General features: G+C 38.1%; 3 protein-coding genes across 3 annotated transcripts in view; 2 read left to right on the forward strand and 1 right to left on the reverse strand.

Moving 5' to 3' along the window:
- Window positions 1-21,223, forward strand: part of LOC122449250 (interferon-induced very large GTPase 1-like) — a 393,510-nt gene that overhangs the window by 74,478 nt on the left and 297,809 nt on the right. The window lies entirely within an intron of this gene.
- Window positions 680-1,666, reverse strand: LOC122449246 (olfactory receptor 2D3). Its single transcript, XM_043480795.1, has one exon. It carries the CDS (start codon window positions 1,622-1,624, stop codon window positions 680-682), a length of 945 nt encoding a protein of 314 aa, XP_043336730.1. The 5' UTR covers window positions 1,625-1,666.
- Window positions 19,611-20,558, forward strand: LOC122449839 (olfactory receptor 2D2). The gene has a single exon (XM_043481882.1). The coding sequence runs from the start codon at window positions 19,611-19,613 to the stop codon at window positions 20,556-20,558; it is 948 nt and encodes a 315-aa protein (XP_043337817.1).

A 21,223-nucleotide genomic window follows, 5' to 3' on the forward strand; every position in this document is an offset into this window, starting at 1 on the left:
GAGCTAGCTATGTCATTCTTGTTTAGACAAATGATGGACAACTAATAGAAATATTATAGAGTAGTTTAAGCCTCAGACATATGTTTGGATTAGATGACTGAATTCCCTTTTTAGTCTGATAATCTGTGATAGATGAACTTTGGGGCAATGAAATAAAAAATTTTCCGGAGCTTTCAGAAAAGAACATCATGAGCTAGGAAGTAGCGTTGCCTCTGGAACCTTTTTACAACTGGAATGCTGTGGGCCATGAATGATCCTAGTAGTAAAGACTCTTCCAAACATGTTTATTGTTTTGATCAGACTTTTCCTAGGTTTCTGACTGGGACATCCAAACTTGAAATGTCTTTGATGTTAAAATAATGTATTCAACTCATATTAGATGTTATCTCAGGATAATCCAGTTTAAACCTCTTAGATTCAACAGTGAATATGCTTCAAACATGTCCATGTTAACTGATTAACCAAAAGTGCCTTCAAAATAGCACTTAATCCTTTTCATAACCAAGAAGTAACCTAACTTTTCATCCTCTATTTCTTCTCTATGTTTATAGGCACAGTTTCTGAAATGTGTTCCTTACTTTTATCCTTCTTCCTGAAATGACCTAATTCATAACTGCTGACTGAAATTCTGCTCTTCTTTTAAGGATGTTACCATGCCTCCAAAAGTCAAACCTAAAGATCACCATCTCTGAGAAAAGGACTTTCTTCCAGCCAGTTTCCTGAGAGCTCCTTTGACATCCTTGTTTCTCAGGCTATAAATTATGGGATTCAGCATTGGAGTCACCACTGTATAGAACACAGATATCATTTTATCCTGCTCTTTTATGGTCTTAGAATTTGGCCGCATGTAGGTGAATATTCCTGATCCATAAAAGAGGACAACAACAATGAGGTGGGAGCCACAGGTAGAAAAAGCCTTGAGCCGCCCCTCCCTAGCCTGCATCTGGATCACAGTGGAGATGATATTCCAGTAGGAGACCAGGATCAGGGAGACAGGAGCTAGGAGGATGACCACACCCATTGCAAAGATGGCCATTTCTGTTCTGTAAGTATCTGCTGAAGCCAGCTTCAGGAGGGCACGGGGTTCACAAAAGTAGTGACTGATAATGTTCTGTCCTTGATAAGGAAGTTGGAAAGTAAAGGTGGTATCTACCAGAGACACTACTGCACCACTGGCCCAGGACCCTGTGGTCAACTGGAGACACACTTGCTGGGTCATGATGGTGGGGTAGTGCAGGGGCTTGCAGACCGCCACATACCGGTCATAGGCCATCACTGCCAGCAGAGCACATTCTGTGCCCCCGACCAGAAGGAAGACAATGACCTGTGTCATACAGCCCGCGAAAGAAATAGTTTTCTTCTTCACCAGGAAGTGGACCAACACTTGAGGGACAATGCTGGTAGAGAAGCAGAGATCTGCAAAAGAGAGGTTTCTAAGAAAAAAGTACATGGGCATGTGAAGTTGAGAATCCGTGAAGATGAGAATGATGATAAGCAGGTTTCCAAGCACAGTTAACAGATAAATGATGAGAAAAAGAATAAACAGCAGGATCTGGGTCTGTGAGTCCTGTGAAAGGCCAAGGAAGATAAATTCTGCCACAGAAGTGTGGTTTTCTTCTCCCATTGAGGTTTATGCTTGTTTCCCTGTTTGGCACAAACAAAAATAACAAACTTTGGGTTTATGCTATTGGGCTTCCCAGGTACCTCAGTGGTAAAGAATCTGCCAGCCATGCAGGAGACACAGTTTCAATCCCTGGGTGGGGAAGATCCCCTGGAGAAGGAAATGGCAACCCACCCCAGTATTCTTGCCTGGGAAATCCCATGGACAGAAGGAGCCTGACAGGCTATTATCCATGGGATTGAAAAGAGTTAGACTGACTTAAAACAACAACCTGTAGAAGAGGCTCATTTAAAGCTCAATTTAAAAGCTAATTGGATATTTCTAGCTTTCTGCTCTCCAGCTTGTTCTAATTGATACTAAGTAGAATACTTTATTCTTATTAGTTGGCTACAATTTAAATCCACTCTATTTCCCCCCCAAATCTCCCAGTGCCACTTATTTACAGATAAAATATGATATTGTTAAAACCTTCTTGGGTTTTATATGTTCTGATATGAAGATATTACAATTTATGTGAACTTTACTGAATGGCTATACACAGATTATTAGGAAATGACTGTGTATACTGTTAGGATTATCACCATGTGTAAAAACTGTACCACTAACTGTTCAAAACACTACATGTTAAATTATAACACATGCTTGAAAAACATGAAACAGTTTCCAGGCATCAAATTTAATTTGACCTCTTAAAAAACAGCAAACTTTTCTTGGGTTGAAAAATATAGCCTTAGCATATCAATACTAAGGACAATTCTGCTTAGATTAAAGAATATAATAGTAAAACTAAAACAACACAAAAAAGGAAAAATAGGTTTAAGTTGTGATATATGATTAGGATTAGACTTGAAAATCACAAAAGCCTTCTAAAATACCTTGAAGGAAAAGTGTCGAATTTACAACATAAATTGAAAGACTTCAGTGAGATAATAGCATCATGAATAAATTTAAAAGATAAACTACAAACTGAGAAAAATATTTGAGGGAGATATCAGACAAAACTTAAAATACTTTATTACATTATGATTCTATATCAAACACTATGAAAATTGTTGAGTCTAAGAAATAATGGGCCAAGGACATGAACAGACTATTTACAAAGAAAAAAATGCAAATAGCTACTAACTATAAAAAAAAAAATTCAATATTATTATGACTAAGTACAATTACAACAATGAGAGATACAGCTTTTACCTGGGAAATTAGCTGAGGTTTTAATAGCAAAAGTCACAACAAAAAATAATAACTAGTATTTTATTGAGCATTTAACACAGATCAGGCATTACTTTAAGGGTTTTATATGATCATATTGTCCTGATAACATCTTGAAGTAGACACTGCCTTATTTTTCAGATGAGAAAACTGAGGCACAAAGAGGTTAAATCACCCAGTTAATAAACGGCAGAATTCATTAGCTCTTTAATGTATAATGAAAATGCAGAGAAAAGTCAATTTTGTACAATGTAAGTAGGAAAGTTAGTATAGTATTTCTGAGAAACAATTTTGTCAAATACATTAAATGACTCAAATACCCCAAGTCATATGCTTTGACTGGTTCTCAGTAGTATGGGTAAGGAAGAAACTATTTTTTACCAGTCCTTTCTCCCCAGGAGGAGTGAAAATCTGATGTGTAACGTGAGGCTGTTGATTGGTCCATGTTTACTACTAGGTAGAGTTATTGTGCTTTAAAAGGCCATGCTCATTTCTCTTTCTTCTCTTCTTCCTGAGAATGGACTGTTAAGGTCCCTTAATGGACCTTGAACAAGGTCACGCTTTAGAACTTTACTTGCTCTATTCTTTCATTTTTAACTAGTTCCTTGGTGTACTCATCATCACTTTGTTCTTTTGTATCATGTCACCAGTCAGAGAGTAATACAATGATACAATATGGATTTAAGCCATAAGGGAACTTTAAAAGAACTTTAGACTAGACCACGTAGCCCAATCCATGCTCCTCAGAGCTCTGAACTTCAGTGGCATTAGAGACTCACCTGATTAATAAAAAGTGGCATCTTAGTTTTCATTATTTCATGTTTCTTCTGTAGAATTCTAAGGGGAGGAATGATTAGGAAGAGAGTAGTATTAAGACCTCCTAAGCCTAATATAAGACCTCCTAAGGCGGCTGAGAGGAGCAACCCCATGTCCAAGGTAAGGAGCAGCGGCTGCGCTTTGCTGGAGCAGCCGTGAAGAGACACCCCAGGTCCAAGGTAAGAGAAACCCAAGTAAGACAGTAGGTGTTGCGAGAGGGCATCACAGGGCAGACACACTGAAACCATAATCACAGAAAACTAGCCCATCTGATCACAGGACCACAGCCTTGTCTAACTCAATGAAACTAAGCCGTGCCGTGTGGGGCCACCCAAGACGGATGTGTCATGGTGGAGAGGTCTGACAGAATGTGGTCCACTGGAGAAGGGAATGGCAAACCAATTCAGTATACTTGCCTTGAGAACACCATGAACAGTATGAAAAGGCAAAATGTTGGATACTGAAAGAGGAACTCCTCAGGTCGGTAGGTGCCCAATATGCTACTGGAGATCAGTGGAGAAATAACTCCAGAAAGAATGAAGGGATGAAGCCAAAGCAAAAACGATACCCAGTTGTGGATGTGACTGGTGATGGAAGCAAGGTCTGATGCTGTAAAGAGCAATATTGCATAGGAACCTGGAATGTTAGGTCCATGAATCAAGGCAAATTGGAAGTGGTCAAACAGGAGATGGCAAGAGTGAATGTCAACATTCTAGAAATCAGTGAACTAAAATGGACTGGAATGGGTGAATTTAACTCAGATGAACATTATATCTACTACTGTGGGCAGGAATAACTTAGAAGAAATGAAGTAGCCATCATGGTCAACAAGAGTCCGAAATGCAGTACTTGGATGCAATCTCAAAAATGACAGAAGGATCTCTTGTTCATTTCCAAGGCAAACCATCCAATAGCATGGTAATCCAAGCCTATGCCCCAACCAGTAACTCTGAAGAAACTGAAGTTGAACGGTTCTATGAAGACCTGCAAGATCTTTTAGAACTAACACCGAAAAAAGATGTCCTTTTCATTATAGGGGACTGGAATGCAAAAGTAGGAAGTCAAGAAACACCTGGAGTAACAGGCAAAGTTGGCCTTGGAGTATGGAATGAAGTAGGGCAAAGGCTAATAGAGTTTTGCTAAGAGAATGCACTCGTCATAGCAAACACCCTCTTCCAACAACACAAGAGAAGACTTTACACATGGACATCACCAGACGGTCAACACCGAAATCAGATTGCTTATATTCTTTGTAGCCAAAGATGGAGAAGCTCTATACAGTCAGCAAAAACAAGACTGGGAGCTGACTGTGGCTCAGATCATGAACTCCTTATTGTCAAATTCAGACTTAAATTGAAGAAAGTAGGGATAACCACTAGACCATTCAGGTATGACCTAAATCAAATCCCTTATGACTATACAGTGGAAGTGAGAAATAGGTTTAAGGGACTAGATCTGACAGACAGTGTGCCTGTTGAACTATGGACGGAGGTTTGTGACATTGTACAGGAGACAGGGATCAAGACCATCCCCATGGAAAAGAAATGCAAAAAGGCAAAATGGTTGTCTGAGGAGGCCTTACAAATAGCTGTGAAAAGAACAGAAGTGAAAAGCAAAGGAGAAAAGGAAAGATATTCCCATTTTGAATGCAGAGTTCCAAAGAATAGCAAGGAGAGATAAGAAAGCCTTCCTCAGCGATCAATGCAAAGAAATAGAGGAAAACAACAGAATGGGAAAGACTAGAGATCTCTTCAAGAAAATTAGAGATACCAAGGGAACATTTCATGCAAAGATGGGTTTGATAAAGGACAGAAATGGTATGGACCTAACAGAAGCAGAAGATACTAAGAGGAGGTGGCAAGAACATACAGAAGAACTGTACAAAAAAGATCTTCATGAGCCAGATAATCATGACACTGTGATCACTCACCTAGAGCCAGACATCCTGGAATGTGAAGTCAAGTGGGCCTTAGAAAGCATCCCTACGAACAAAGCTAGTGGAGGTGATGGAATTCCAGTTAAACTCTTTCAAATCCTGAAAGATGATGCTGTGAAAGTGCTGCACTCAATATGCCAGCAAATTTGGAAAACTCAGCAGTGGCCACAGGACTGGAAAAGATCAGCTTTCATTCCAACCCCAAAGAAAGGCAATGCCAAAGAATGCTCAAACTACTGCACAATTGCACTCATCTCACACACTAGTAAAGTAATGCTCAAAATTCTCCAAGCTGAAGCCAGGCTTCAGCAATACATGAGCTGTGAACTTCCAGATGTTCAAACTGGTTTTAGGAAAGGCAGAGGAACCAGAGATCAAATTGCCAACATCTGATGGATCATCGAAAAAGCAAGAGAGTTCCAGAAAAACATCTATTTCTGCTGTATTGACTACGCCAAAGTCTTCAACTGTGTGGATCACAATAAACTGTGGAAAATTTTAAAAGAGATGGGAATATCAGACCACCTGACCTGCCTCTTGAGAAACCTGTATGCAGGTCAGGAAGCAACAGTTAGAACTGGACATGGAAGAACAGACTGGTTCCAAATAGGAAAAGGAGTACGTCAAGGCTATATATTGTGACCCTGTTTATTTAACTTATATGCAGAGTACATCATGAGAAACGCTGGGCTGGAAGAAGCACAAGCTGGAATCAAGATTGCCACAAGAAATATCAATAACCTCAGATATGCAGATGACACCACCCTTATGGCAAAAAGTGAAGAAGAACTAAAGAGCCTTTAGATGAAAGTGAAAGAGGAGAGTGAAAAAGTTGGCTTAAAGCTTAACATTCAGAAAACTAAGATCATGGCATCTGGTCCCATCACTTCATGGGAAATAGATGGGGAAACAGTGGAAACAGTGTCAGACTTTATTTTTGGGGGTGCCAAAATCACTGCAGATGGTGACAGCAGCCTTGAAATTAAAAGATGCTTACTCCTTGGAAGGAAAGTTATGACCAACCTAGACAGCATATTAAAAAACAGAGACATTACTTTGCCAATGAAGATCCATCTAGTCAAGGCTATGTTTTTTCCAGTAGTCATGTATGGATGTGAGAGTTGGACTGTGAAGAAAGCTGAGTGCTGAAAAATTGATGCTTTTGAACTGTGGTGTTGGAGAAGACTCTTGAGAGTCTCTTGGATTGCAAGGAGATCCAACCAGTCCATCCTAAAGGAGATCAGTCCTGGGTGTTGATTGGAAGGCCTGATGCTGAAGCTGAAACTCCAATACTTTGGCCACCTCATGTGAAGAGTTGACTCATTGGAAATGACCCTGATGCTGGGAGGGATTGGGGGCAGGAGGAGAAGGGGACGACAGAGGATGAGATGGCTGGATGGCATCACCAACTTGATGGGCATGAGTTTGAGTAAACTCCGGGAGTTTGTGATGGACAGGGAGGCCTCGTGTGCTGCGATTGATGGGGTCGCAAAGAGTCAGACATGACTGAGCGACTGAACTGAACTGAGCTAAACTGAAGCCTAATATCTTCTAACACTCCCAAACATTATCCCAAATTCTAAATCCAACTTTAGGAATCCATTCTAAATAAATACTCTAAATTTCAGAAAATATTCACAAGACAATTCATTCTCATATCATATAGTGAAATAATGCTTAAAAACAAACATTCAGACATAATGAGAGCCCAAAATAAACCTCCACATATATGGCTAATAAGGTGCCAAGAATATATAATGGGGAAAGGATAGTCTTTTCAATAAATGGTGTTTGGAAAACTGGATATTCACACACCAAGCAATTAAATTGGACCCTTATCTCACACAGTATAAAAGTTAACTCAAAATAAAGACTTAACTCCTGGAAGAAAGTATGGGGGAAAACTTCTGGACATTAGTCGTGGTAATGATTCCTGGATATGACAGTAAAAACACAAGCAACAAAGGCAAAAGTAGACAGGTGAAAGAAACTACATCAAAAAGCCTCTACATTCCAAAGCAAATACTTAACAAAATGAAAAGGTAACCTATGGAATGGGAGGAAAATATTTGCAAACCATCTACCAGAAACAAGTTCATGTTTAAAGTATACAAGGAAATCATACACACAATGTTAAAAGAGCAAATAACACAATTAAAATATGGACTAAAGAACTGAATAGACATTTTTCCAAGAAGACATACAAATGGCCAACAGGTACCTGAAAAAGTGCTCAACATCACTATTCAACATCGAAATGTAGATCAAAACCACAATGATTACCTCATCCTTGTTAGGATGGCTATTATTAAAAAAACAGATATAATAAGTGTCGGTAAAAATGTAGAGAAAAGGGAACACTTCAACACTGTGGGAATGTAAATTGTAGCAGGTAGTATGGAAAACATCATGAAAGTTTCTCAAAAAACTGAAAATAGAACTATTCTATAATCCAGCAATTTTACTCCTGGGTATATATCCAAAGAAAATAAAAACATTAATTTGAAAAGATAAGTGCACCCTGATGTTCATAGCAGCATAATTTATCAATATATAGAACAACTCTTAACATCCATCAACACAAATGAATGGATAAAGAAGATGTAGTATATACACACAAAGGAAGATTACTTAGCCATAAAAATAATGAAATTTTGCCATTTGCAAGAAGATGGATGGACCTAGAAGGTATCAAGTGAAATATGTCAGAGAAAGACAAATACTGTATGACTTCACTTATAAGTGGAATCCAAGAAATAAAACAAATGAAGGAATATAACAAAACAGAAATAGACTCACAGATCTAGAGAACAAACTCGTGGTCACTGAAGGGGAGAAAGACAGAGAGAAGAAGTAGGAGATTAAGAGGAACCAAATACTGTGCATAAAGTAAATAAGATACATGGATATATTTTACAGCACAGAGAATATAGTCAACATTTTATAGTAAATTTAGAGTATAATCTATATATTAAAACACTGAATCACTGTGTTGTACACCTGAAGCTAATATAATATCATAAATCAAGTATACCTCAATAAAAAATGGATAAAGAAAATGTTGGATATACACACAGTGGAACATTATTCACCCTTAAAAAGAAGGAAATCCTGCTATTTGTGTTGACATGGATAAACTGAGAAGACTTTATGCTAAGTGAAATAAGCCAGACACAGAAGTCCAAATACATAATATCACTTATATGAGGAATACAAAATAATCAAACTCATAGAAGCAGAGGGTTGCCAGGGTCTGTGGGGAGGAGGAAATGGGAAAGTATTAGTCAAATGATACGAAATTTCAGTTACACAAGATGAGTCCTAGAGATGTACTGTACAGCATAGTTCTTGTAGTTATTCAAAGAAATATTTCCTTTTCCAGTTATTTTTGAAATTCCACAGGGAATAACTTACCTGTTCTCAGCAGGCTCAGCTTCAAAGTCAAGTGTGTCATTTTCTTTTTTCCATTTTCTTGTCTAGGTGTTATCTGAGCCCCATTTCTTCTATACCTTACAAATAATGATTATCAATAATGATAATGGGGACAATAATCTTCCATTGGTGTGAGAGAGAGAAAGAATATCTTCCAGGTGGTGCTAATGGGAAAGAATCTGCCTGCCAATGCAGGAGATGCAAGTTCAATCCCTGGGTAGGGAAGATGCCCTGGAGTTGGAAATGGCAATCCACTCCAGTGTTCTTGGCTGGAAAATTCCATGGGCAGAGAATCCAGGTACATTACAGAACATGCGGTTGCAAAAGAGTCACACACACACACACATATTCAAAATGTATAGAAAATATTGAACAAAATTTTCCAAAATGTTGAGAGCAGTTTACTCCAGGTACTGAAATTTTGGGTGACTTATTTTTCTTCTTTTCTAATACTGTGATGCTTTAAAGTTGTTCTTTAAAAGGCCACATAGTTACAATATAGGAAAAAATATGAAAATAGGAAAATCTTAGTATTTAACTGAGGATGCTTTAAACTAAAGTCATTTTACTGCTTCTACTTTCAGTCTTGATAAAATAAGTGGTATAGAACTAGCCATCTTGCTGGAAACAAATGTAAAACAAAATATATAACAATCATTTTGCAGATGTTGGACAATAGCCAACTCAGAATATAATCCTGTATAAGAAGATTAGCAAAGGTGAAAATAGATTGAAGCCACCCAATGCATATTGGAGGGTGGGGCAAACAGATTTGAAGTATGTAGCATGTACATTTACCAAAATCTCTCTGGAAGGTAATCTCAAAATATTACAGAATTCTAAAATAGGCTTACCTTTTTTCTGAACAATGCTAATTTTAGGTCTTTATATTTTGGAAGTCATTATAGATATTCAAAATCCTTGTCTCAAATGATATTCACATATAGAATTGTTTCCAGAAGAAAAAAAGCACTTAAAGTCTAACAATGGGTGATATGTTAAGTAAATTCTAGATTTACTATTTAATGTAATCAATAAAGCACAGAGAAACAGGTAAGAGTAAAGATGTCTCAGTCACACAGAGATAAGTTGGATCCTTTTCCCCTGATTTCTTAACTCTGTATTCCTGGACAATTTAAGTATCTCTTGCTTGCATGTGACAGTTTCCTAATGTAGAATGGACATAGCACAAATTCACTGTATGATTATAAAGATTAAATTAAGAACTTAATGGAAAATAGTTTGCTCAATGTCTGGCAACTACATTAAAGAAATGCCTGCCTACCATTAGGGCGATGATGATGATGCAATAAACCATTAAAAGGTAAGTAGATCTATATTTGCCATGGGAAGATGTCTGACACTGTTGCATCAAAAAAGTAGGCTGCAAAATAACATGTGTGTGTGTGTATCTCAATGAATCCTTTAAATAATACCCTTATCACATTGATAAACAACACACAGCAAAATTAAGAATTCAGGTAGAAACTGTACAGTATATATGAAGAATGGTCATCTGTCTAAGGTGGTATTTGTACATTTAACATATGTGTGTGTATATATGTGGGTTGGGGAAGAATTTGGTTTAATCTCCAAGCAGAAAGAGAGAGTAATAAATGAGTGAAAGAAAGAGCCAAATAAGATGAAATGTAGTATCATTTATATCCCAAGGAAGATCAGGGAAAATTATTCCTTTACACTCTAAATTTTCATATAACTTTGTCAATTTGACTAAATAATTCTCTTAAATACAGATAGAAAATGAGGAAGCAGAAATGGATGGGAAAAATATTAATGGGAATATAAATTAGAAGAAAGTAGGGAGGGGAGGCTGAGCATAGAGGACAGGAAGCCAGAGATGTGGAGAAAAGCAGAAGGAGGAAGGGGCTACAGGAGGAGATCTGTAAGTCTGGCTATTTTCCCAAACAAAAAAGACAGGCAGTGAATCTTTTATACCTCAGAGGCCCTAATAACATCATAACCAGTATGGTCTTTCCAGATATCTTCTCTTAGTGAGTTAATCTTATGTACACACAACTGCGAATTTGGGAATGACTTCTTGTCATACACAGATAACGATGCTATGCGTACCTACTCAGTCAACTTCACAAGCAATATTTCACACAAACACACAGACAGCTACACATCACAGATATACTCACATGAGTACTTTGTATTCTTATATACTTACTCTCATAGCCCCCAAATCTTTACCATAACAAAAGGAGTCACAGAGTAAGTATTGGGCCAACTGGATACTGACTGAGGCTGGTCATGTAGGAAGTCACTGCGCCTGACTCGCATGAGATTATTGGAATATGAGGCATACGTGTGATGGCCCAGCAGTGGAGGCTGGAGTCCTCCTCCTACTGGAAGGACAGCGCTGACTGTAGCTTTCCTCCATCTGCTCTGGCTCATCAAGGGGGTTGGAGGCGACAGTACTAGCGTTCCTAGAACAGGGTATCATACAATCAGGCTCCTTCACATCTCCTACACCCAGAGCATGTTCACAGACAAGAAACTCTTGAAGGGGCTCCTCAAAGCAAGATTCCCAGTATCATTCCCGCTCCCTGCCTATTTAAGAGGAGACCGTAGGAAAAAAATGCAAGCTGGGGCAACAGTGAAGACCAAAGGGCTGATAGCAGAGGGCAGGGGAGAATCAAACAGAGTTTTTCAACAGCAAGAGGGAAGTCATGTGACCTCTCTGGAAACAACCTTATCCCGGAAGGAGAAATTTTGGAAGAGAATTTGGGGCTGGGATTCTGGAGGAGAAGACTGGAAATAGAACTGTCTCCGGGAGTCTAGCAAGGAAAAAATTGATGGGTAAGAGAGTGACAAAGCTCACCTTTCCCAACACCATGCCCACAACCCAGTCCCCAACCTATATCGCAGACCTGTAGACTGAGGTCCATCAGAGACTTTCCTACCCTTACCTGAAAGCAGAGAGAAAATAGAAAAAGGCTGAGGAGTCATTGGAAAAGGGAATGAGGATCAAGTGCCAGAGGGAGTGAGTCCTATGGCTTGCATAGCCATTCTTGAAGAACATCACCAGTTGTAGGCAGGCTTTTAAACAATGCTTCTCATGGTCTTCACTAGAGTCATTCTGTTAATTTCACTCCAAGCCAAGCTTCTCTGCTTTACTTAATTCAAGGTACAAATTCCCATTCTCTCATGTCCCTGTTCTGAACAGATGATTTTCCTTCCAAGGAATATTTAAAGGTGAGGTCCTGAAAGTGATGTAAACAGGGCAATCCCTGGAGTTCAAGAACCCTCAATCTTTTTACCTTATTATCTTAATACTTTCCATCCTTTGAGACACCCTAGGGCATTTCATGTTATATTTGAAATCACAGACTAAAGCCTTCAAATCATAATCATCTGTCTTTTAAACCTTATAATGTTATTCAAATAATGTCAGCACATATAGTCTCAGAGGTTCATAAGTCACCAAAAATTGTGTCTTCATTAGCCTCCATTAATAAAAATAAATGAAAAAAGTTGTGTCTTCATTTGTATGATAATTAAATAGAAATGAAAATGAGCAGATACTGGATTATGCAGATGCCAGCTTTCTAACTGAGTTATGCAACTTGGTTGAAGGGCTTGCATTTTCATTTCAATTTATGGTTGTTTAGGTGCTGTGTGATCACCTTAAGTGGTAGAGTTTAATTTGGTTAGTGCTGTCTGATATCACATGAGAACAGGGTGTGCTGTTATATTAAAATTGTATACTTTTACTGAACACGAAGTCAAAGGTTTTCTTTCCTGGAGAAAAGTTACAATCAAAAGACAGTTTTGTAGAATGAAACTTTTGCTTTGTTTCTTAAATTATTAAGACTGGTTTGACTATGTGAAAATGGAACTACTGCTACAATTCTCTCAAGCTAATAAAAAAATGTAAATATGTCTAAATGAGGCATCAGTTCAGTTCAGTTCAGTCGCTCAGTCATGTCCGACTCTTTGCATGACCCCATGAACCGCAGCACGCCAGGCCTCCCTGTCCATCACCAACTCCCGGAGTTTACTCAAACCCATCTCCATTGAGTCAGTGACGCCATCCAACCATCTCATCCTCTGTCGTCCCCTTCTCCTCCTGCCCCCAATCCCAGCATCAGGGTCTTTTCGAATGAGTCAACTGTTTGCATGAGGTAGTCAAATGAAGCATACATATTATCTAAAGGCCAAGCAATGCAAGATAAAAATGATGGAAGAATCAAGTTATCAAAGGATAGTATAGGCATATAAGATTCAAGAAAATGTCTTAAAGCTGTTAGTTCTGCAAGCATAGTTAAAGTGGCAATTTAGTTTCAGCAAGACATCATCTGTCACATTAAAGAAATGCTATTTGAACTCTATAGTTTTACTGGCTTTGTGGTTTGACTTAGACATTATTGGTAGTTTAGTTGAGGTTTCACAGAACATAAAAATGTAACTCATTAGAAATAAACAGATTTTGTTTTGTGGTATAAATATGCCATGATCTATTTAACTATATTCACATTAATGGACTTCTGGGTTATTTCCAATCTTTAGATATCAACACAGTGCTATGATGAATACTTTTGAATATATATCTTTGTGTCCTTTTCAAATATATTTGATGAGTAAGTTTCCTGAGGCTTAATTGCTGGGTCAAAAAGTATATTCCTTTAAAATATTAACAAATATTGTCAGTTGCATTAATTTATACTTTCATCAAAATTGCATTCAAGTTCCTATTTAATTACTTCTTTCCTTACAGTTGGTATTGTCATGCTCTTCAATTTTGCTAATCCATTAGGGAAAAAACCCTCACTGTTATTTTATTATATAATCATCAATTATATTTAAGGATGAGCATAATTTTATATGTTTATTCATCCCTTTCCTTTCCTTTTCTGTAAAGGGACTATTTACTCATTTTCTCTTATTAGGTTGTTCAACTTTCTTTCTGTTGTTAAGTCAGTAAGTACTGTCCGACTCCTTTGCTACCCCATGGACTGTAGCCTGCCAGGCTCCTCTGTCCATGGGATTTCCCAGGCAAGAATACTGGAGAGGATTGCCATTTCCTTCTCCAGGGGATCTTCCTGACCCAGGGATCGAAACTGCATCTCCTGCGTAGGCAGGAGGATTCTTTACTGCTAAGCCACCAGGGAAACCCCGACTTTCTTTAACTGCTTTGTAAGACCCTTGAATATTTTGAAAAATTGACTCTTTGATTTCCCCTCAGAAATAAGTATTTTTCCATTTTGTTGGTTGACCTACTTTATGGATTTTTATATCACATGTGTTTTTATAATTTAGCCAATCAGTCTTTAATATTTAGAAGGTCTCTATTTATATTTTAAATCATTATGCTTTTTAAAAATATTAATTTCTTTCTTCTAAGATTTTCATATTTTTGCTTACATTTATATCTTGCTCCAACCAGAATTTATTTTGATATAAGGAGTGGGATAGGGGCTTCTTAGTTCTTTCCCCCAAATGAATCTGTCACAGAATGGGAAAGAATATTTGCAAACCATAGGCTGATAAGGGTATTTAGAGCCTTGTGCATGTTTTCAGTCCTTCCATGTTGTCGCAAGTATCAGTACTTAATTCCCTTCTATGGATATAACACATTTTGCTTCTTCAGTCCTCAGTTGGTGGACATTTGGGTTGTCTCTAACTTCAGGGTATTTTGACCAGTGTTGCTATGAGTATTTATGCACAAGTATTTGTTTGAGTTCTTGTTTTTAGTTCTCTTTGGTGTTTACCAAGGAATGGAATTGCTGAGGTGTATGGTAGTTCTATACTTAACTTACTGAGGACCTGCCAAACTTTTTCACAACAGCTGCACAGATTTACATTCCCAATAGCAATGCATGAGGGTTCCAATTTCTCCACATCTTCTCCAATCCTTGTTATTATCTTCCTTCCTTTGTGTCTTTATTATTATTATAGTTATCCTAGTGAGTGTCAAGTGATAGCTCATTGTGGTTTTAAATTCCATTTCCCAAATGCCTAATGGTGTTGAGCATTTTTCATATTCTTCTTAGCCATCTTCTTTGGAGACATGCCTTTTAAGTGCTTTGTGCATTTTTACTTTATTTATTTAGTCCACTTTAAAATTAGGTTGTTTGTTTTTGTCTTAAGTTGAATGAGTTCTTTATACATTCTGGATGCTAAACTGTCATCAGCTATATGGTTTGCAAATATTTTCTCTTATTCTACAGGTTGTCCTTTTCAGTTTCTTGGTTAAAACAGCACAAAGCTCTCCTAATTGGATTCCAGTTGTCTTTTTCTTGATTAAACCTGCAACTTTTTATTGTAAGCTTTTGGTATTTTCCAGAGTCTAGATAAGGGTTTTCTTTCGGACAGTATTTGCCATTTTTTGTTTTATATTTCTTTGGCGGAATGGTCCTTTGGGATCCTCTATTTTACTGTTTCACTCTTAAAAATGATATTGGACAGAACTTTGACTATCTTAGTAATCTTTACAAAGAACCAGTTTGGGATTTTAGTAACCTTATCATGCTTATATTTTGTCTATTTCATTGATCTCCTCTTTTGAATTTGGATGTGCTCTGCTACTTCACACCTCTGCCCCCAGCAGCTTTAATTAAATGCATCACTTTATTTTTCCTCTCCTGTCTGTCTCCTCTCTCTCACCTCTCTTTCTTTTAATGAGGTGTTACTTACACACAGTAATGTGCACCAATCTTAAGTACAAAGGGGATAACTTGGCATATATTGGGAGTGAACTGGTTTAAATCTCTTCATAGATTTGATTTTTAAAATTCAACTATTAATAATTTTGTCCTAACTGTCTGATTCTTACTGCTAAGTCTTCTGGCATAGATCTAGGCAAGGTTTTTTCCGCAGTGAATTTACTTTATCAGACCACAATTACAATGTCAAATTCTTGGTAATGAGGAATTGTGGTTCTCACCTGATGGAAACATAAGCAGAACTTCCATGGGGATTCTTACACTTCTCATGCTTCTGTTGAGCTGGGCTTGGAAGACAGTAAATAGGTATGGGAAGTAGGGACTAGGTGATTTTGAGCCCAAAAGATCTTGGGCCCAGAAAATGAGTATTTTTTTGTTGTTGTTGGTTCCTATGGATTTCCTCAGTGTCCTCTTCCTAAAAGAAATGTCAGATTAGACAATGGCTGGCTCTGTGACCCTATCGTCCTGTTCCACATCCAGGAACTCATGTCATGTTTAGAGAATTGAACCTACAATCTTATGTTGAATCTGAGGAAAAGGCAAACTAACACAAGAGAGAGATTGACAATAAACATCATTTTCTTACAAAGGCTTCCTGACCCTAGGGGCAGATTTGCAGTCACCTGGGGGAACATTTTCTTCTCCATGCTTGCATGGGAGAATAATATGCTTTTAAAAACAAATCAAGAAAGGTCAGAGTGTAGCCCTCTAATGCTGCACACCCAGGGTCCATGAGAGCTGCTACCATTTGACAGTTCACACTCATCTCTGACTCCTGCTACTTTGGCTCAGGTCAAATCAATTCCAAAAAGGTGCGATAATTATTTCTATACCAGGATTTATCTTATTTACTCTAAATAAGGATGATTCAGTTGAGGTCCCTGCCCTTGAACATCTTACAGTTTCAGAGAAAGAAAATAATTTCAATATAATTCATTAAGAGTTATGATGCTATAGGTACACTTATGTATCTAGGATAGACTAGTTTGAGAATGTGTGTATTTGTGTGTGTGTGTGTGTGTCTGTTTTGTTGGGAGTGGCTGGGAGTGGGGAGTGGGGAAAAGGTGTGGGTCAGAAAAGAAAATCATCCAAAATAATATTTTTTCTCAAATGGGATCTTGAAAAATCTATAGCAGGTGAAGAAGTCATAGAAATTACCAATATCCTGTGACTGCCCATTCAATAAGTTAACCACTGATTGTAGGCATCACTTTGAGCTTTGCAACAAGTGTTTGGTTCTATGCTATCTACCTCTTTGCATCAAAACAGATAGATATTTGCTTACCATTTAATTTTCCCTGAGATCTAGTCACATGATTGATACAGTTGCACTAGTTTCTATTCTGCAAAGGATGTGTGGCAGAGAAATAACTCTAAAGGACCCAAACTGAACTATATCCTGGACTAAGAACCTATGAAGTAATAACTTACACTAAATGGGTGAGAATTCTAAAAGTATCTATCTTAACATAGCTTGTGTTCTCAAAATTTATTTTTATGTCAGCTGTTTTGACAACAGACTCTATTCCCTTTAGAAGCAATTCTATATCAGTTTGATGTAAGTAATTGTTAGGTGATACAGAATCACTTCGCCCAGTACATTCATTCATTTAACCACGATATGCTGTGAATCTATGATGTTCTAGGGACGACTGTGGAAAAGACCCTGATGCTGGGAGGGATTGGGGGCAGGAGGAGAAAGGGGGATGACAGAGGATGAGATGGCTGGATGGCATCACTGACTCAATGGGCATGAGTTTGAGTAAATTCTGGGAGTTGGTGATGGAGAGGGAGGCCTGGCGTTCTGCGATTCATGGGGTCGCAAAGAGTCGGACACGACTGAGCGACTGAACTGAACTGAACAGCCCTAGGAATGAAACGCGACTATAGTTTGGTCCCTCCTATCTGAGGGCCTCTGGGTTTGGGTTTTCTATCTGTATTGCCTTTACTAAGCATGTGCTTGGCCCATAATATTTGCTCACAAATCAGGTAATTGAATATTGCAACAGTGTTGAATGCTCAAGGAAAACAATGCTGTCTCTGTGTAGCGGGCTTACCTGTTAATAGAGGGACTACGCTGAGCAAAAACCAATGAGGTTTAAAAATACAGTGTGTCCTGGGTATGTGGCAGGAAAAATAGCTAGAAAAGTGACTTGGGGTCAATAAGGAAGCCATAAATGACCATCAAGCAGAGAAGAGATTGTTGTTACTAATGTTTTATTTGTTCATTTATTATTTCAATGTTGAATTGAAATCTTTCATCATTTTGACCCATCGAGAACCATCCAGGAACCTAAGATTCCATTATCTGATAACATAGAATGTAATTATGACTTTTTGAGAAAACTCCTGGGAATTCCTTTAGCCCATAACTTCCTAACTTGAAATTCTTCAATTCCATGAGGGTTCTTCAATTTAGATATAAATGCTACTTCTTTGTTTTTACTTTAACTGAAATTTCTTTCTTGTTTGGATATAGCAGTATCCATGACTTTATCACCAACAGAAATTAGAAATATTTTAAAATAATATTGCAGTTGTTGAAGTTACCTCAAAATCTTATTTAAGCTCATCATTTTGAAACTAAGGTGATTATTAGATCTGCCTAAGTTTTAAGGTATTAAAGAGCCACATGTATTATTATGTCACATAGTTTTTTTTCCCCAAAACTATTTTGGTAACTGTTTCATTGGTAATCTTATGTATTCTATTTGATGTATGTATTTTTAAATTTATTTTTAATGTGATATATTTTTTAAAATACTTTGAATCACCTTTACCAAACACAAAAAGGACTGGTAGCCCAAAACTTGCATAGGGTTCTAAACTTTAGTCTTAAGTAAATTTCTTTCCTTTCTTTTAGGCAACAGCTCCACAAAAAATTTTATTATTGTTCCCACATTATTGCAAGTCTCTCTAGGCTTTCTAAACAACTCGACTAAAAACTATGTGGTCAAATCATTTTTATTTACTTCATGAAACATAATTTATTGAATAGAGTTCTATGCTATGTCTTTTAAAGAACACAAAAATGAAAAAGACATAGACACAGTTATCAAAGGAGTTTTTAGTCTCTGAGAAGAGTAGAAATATGATGCAAGACATGATAATGCAATAATAAGCAAGAGATGATGGGCTGGAAGTGGTGGATTAGTGCTGTTTCGTCTGAACAAAACCAGACAGGGTGCTGGCTTAAAATGGATATTATGTTATAATGGTGTTTTGGAAGTTCACTGATGGCTAAGATTTTTATTCATGAGCTCCAGTTGAAATGGGGGACAGGATTGTCAGAAAGATTATAGCACATGCAGAGTTATCCCTTGGTTTCCTAGCTCTTACAAAATAGTTTATTTTGTCCGAGGAAAAAATATCAATTCTACAAGGTATTTTGGTTCTTTTTCTTATACCTTGGTGAGTGACTTTTTTTTTTTTCAGGGAAGAAACAATAGGAAGATTTGTATGTTTGAAAAACTAAAAAAAAGTATCTACACCATCATGAGATGGGGGAGGTGTCACAAGAGCAAAATAAGACTCAAATGTTTTTGCTGATAATAAAGAGAAATTAAATTTCATGACTTTACAGGTGAATTCAATCTATTGTTTTTATCATTAGAAGTATGATGTTCAGATAGAGAAGATGATGAAGATGATTCTTTTGATCTACCATATGCTTGTCAGATGACACTAGAAATGAATGTATCGCCTTATGAAGTATTAAGTTTTGCAGCATTGAAAACATTCCAAAAAAGCAGTATAGTCATCTTCTAACAGCCTAATAAAGGGGATTCTTAAAATGGTTGGTATGACTGGGGGCAATTTCTAAGCCTTCCAGCTCTGAATTGTATAATCTTATAGGCTATACCCACCTATATATACTGTATAGTGACTTCACACTGATAAAACCATGAGACAGACAAATCAGACGCAGGTGACAGAATTCCTCCTTCTGGGACTCTCTGATGACCAACACACCCAAGAGCTGCTCTTCACCTTATTCCTGGGTGTCTACCTGGCCACCGTGCTTGGAAATCTGCTTCTCATGTTCCTTATTCAGGCTGACTCTCAGCTTCACACACCCATGTATTTTTTTCTCTGCAATCTGTCTCTGGCTGACCTCTGTTTCTCTACCAACGTCGTTCCTCAAGCCCTAGCCCACCTGCTCTCCAGAAGGAAAGTGATTTCATTCACACGCTGTGCAGCTCAGCTTCTACTATTCCTCATTTTCGGGTGTACACAGTGTGCCCTGTTGGCGGTGATGGCCTGTGATCGACAGGTGGCTATCTGCAACCCTCTGCATTACCCTAGCACCATGACCTGGAGGGTGTGCATCCAGCTGGCTGCAGGATCATGGACCAGTGGCATTCTGGTGTCTGTGGTGGACACCACCTTCACACTAAGGCTGCCCTACCAAGGCAGCAATAATATTGCTCATTTCTTTTGTGAGGCCCCTGCAATTTTGATCCTGGCATCCACAGACACCCACACTTCAGAGATGGTCATTTTCCTCATGGGGATTGTGATTCTCCTCATACCGGTTTCTCTAATCCTGGTATCCTATGGCCGCATCATAGTGACTGTGGTCAGGATGAGGTCAACTGAGGGCAAGCTCAAGGCATTCTCAACCTGTGGCTCCCATCTCGTGGTGGTCATCCTTTTTTATGGGTCAGGAATTGTCACCTACATGACACCAAAGTCTTACAAAGAACAGGAAAAGCTGGTATCTGTGTTCTATGCAATGGTGACCCCCATGCTTAATCCCCTCATCTACAGCCTGAGGAACAAGGATGTGAAGGGAGCTCTGAGGAAAGTAGCCACAAGGAATTTCCCATGCAGGTTTGGAGTCTTCCACTGACACCAAGAACCTCCTGGTTGTCTACTTCTAAGGCTGGCTGAGTAGGTGCCTCTGCAAGACTGGAATGTGGTAACTTTCATCCTTGGTACTTGTCTGTGGACCCACGTGCCATCCTTTACCCAGCACTCCCTCTGTAGAAGAAGAAGGACAATAATTCATGGAGTATTAGGAAGGATGCTCTGCTTCCTTCTGGTTGGTCTTTAAAAAAAAACCACCCAAGAAACACTCCCATTTTATATCAATAAATATATCAATGAATTATCAATAAATTCTAATGAATACTTTGCACAAAGCTACGGTGCCCATGTCCCAAGTCTGCTCTTTGCCAAGAGTCTAGAATTGAAATATGTTCACTGACAAAGTCATAAAGGGGCAGCAAAATTTGTTGAGGGATATGCAAGCTTAAGAAGGACAGTTGATTCCATCCAATCATAATGATATTACCCCCCCAAAAAATCTAGAAACAAAAATTCTTTGGATTATTCATCGTAGTTTCCATAATCTGTCAACATCTACTTAACTTGGGATTCTTTTACACCCTTTCTGTCAAGTAACTCCCATATCCAAGGTGGATAGTTTGAGATTAAGGCAGTTTTCCATGTAGTGAATTAGTTTTCCCCATATGAGGCACAGACCAATTATGGTAGCAGAGGAAGTCCTCAAAT

The sequence above is a fragment of the Cervus canadensis genome, chromosome 11, assembly GCF_019320065.1.
Source record: "Cervus canadensis isolate Bull #8, Minnesota chromosome 11, ASM1932006v1, whole genome shotgun sequence".
Classification (NCBI taxonomy): Eukaryota; Metazoa; Chordata; class Mammalia; order Artiodactyla; family Cervidae; genus Cervus; species Cervus canadensis.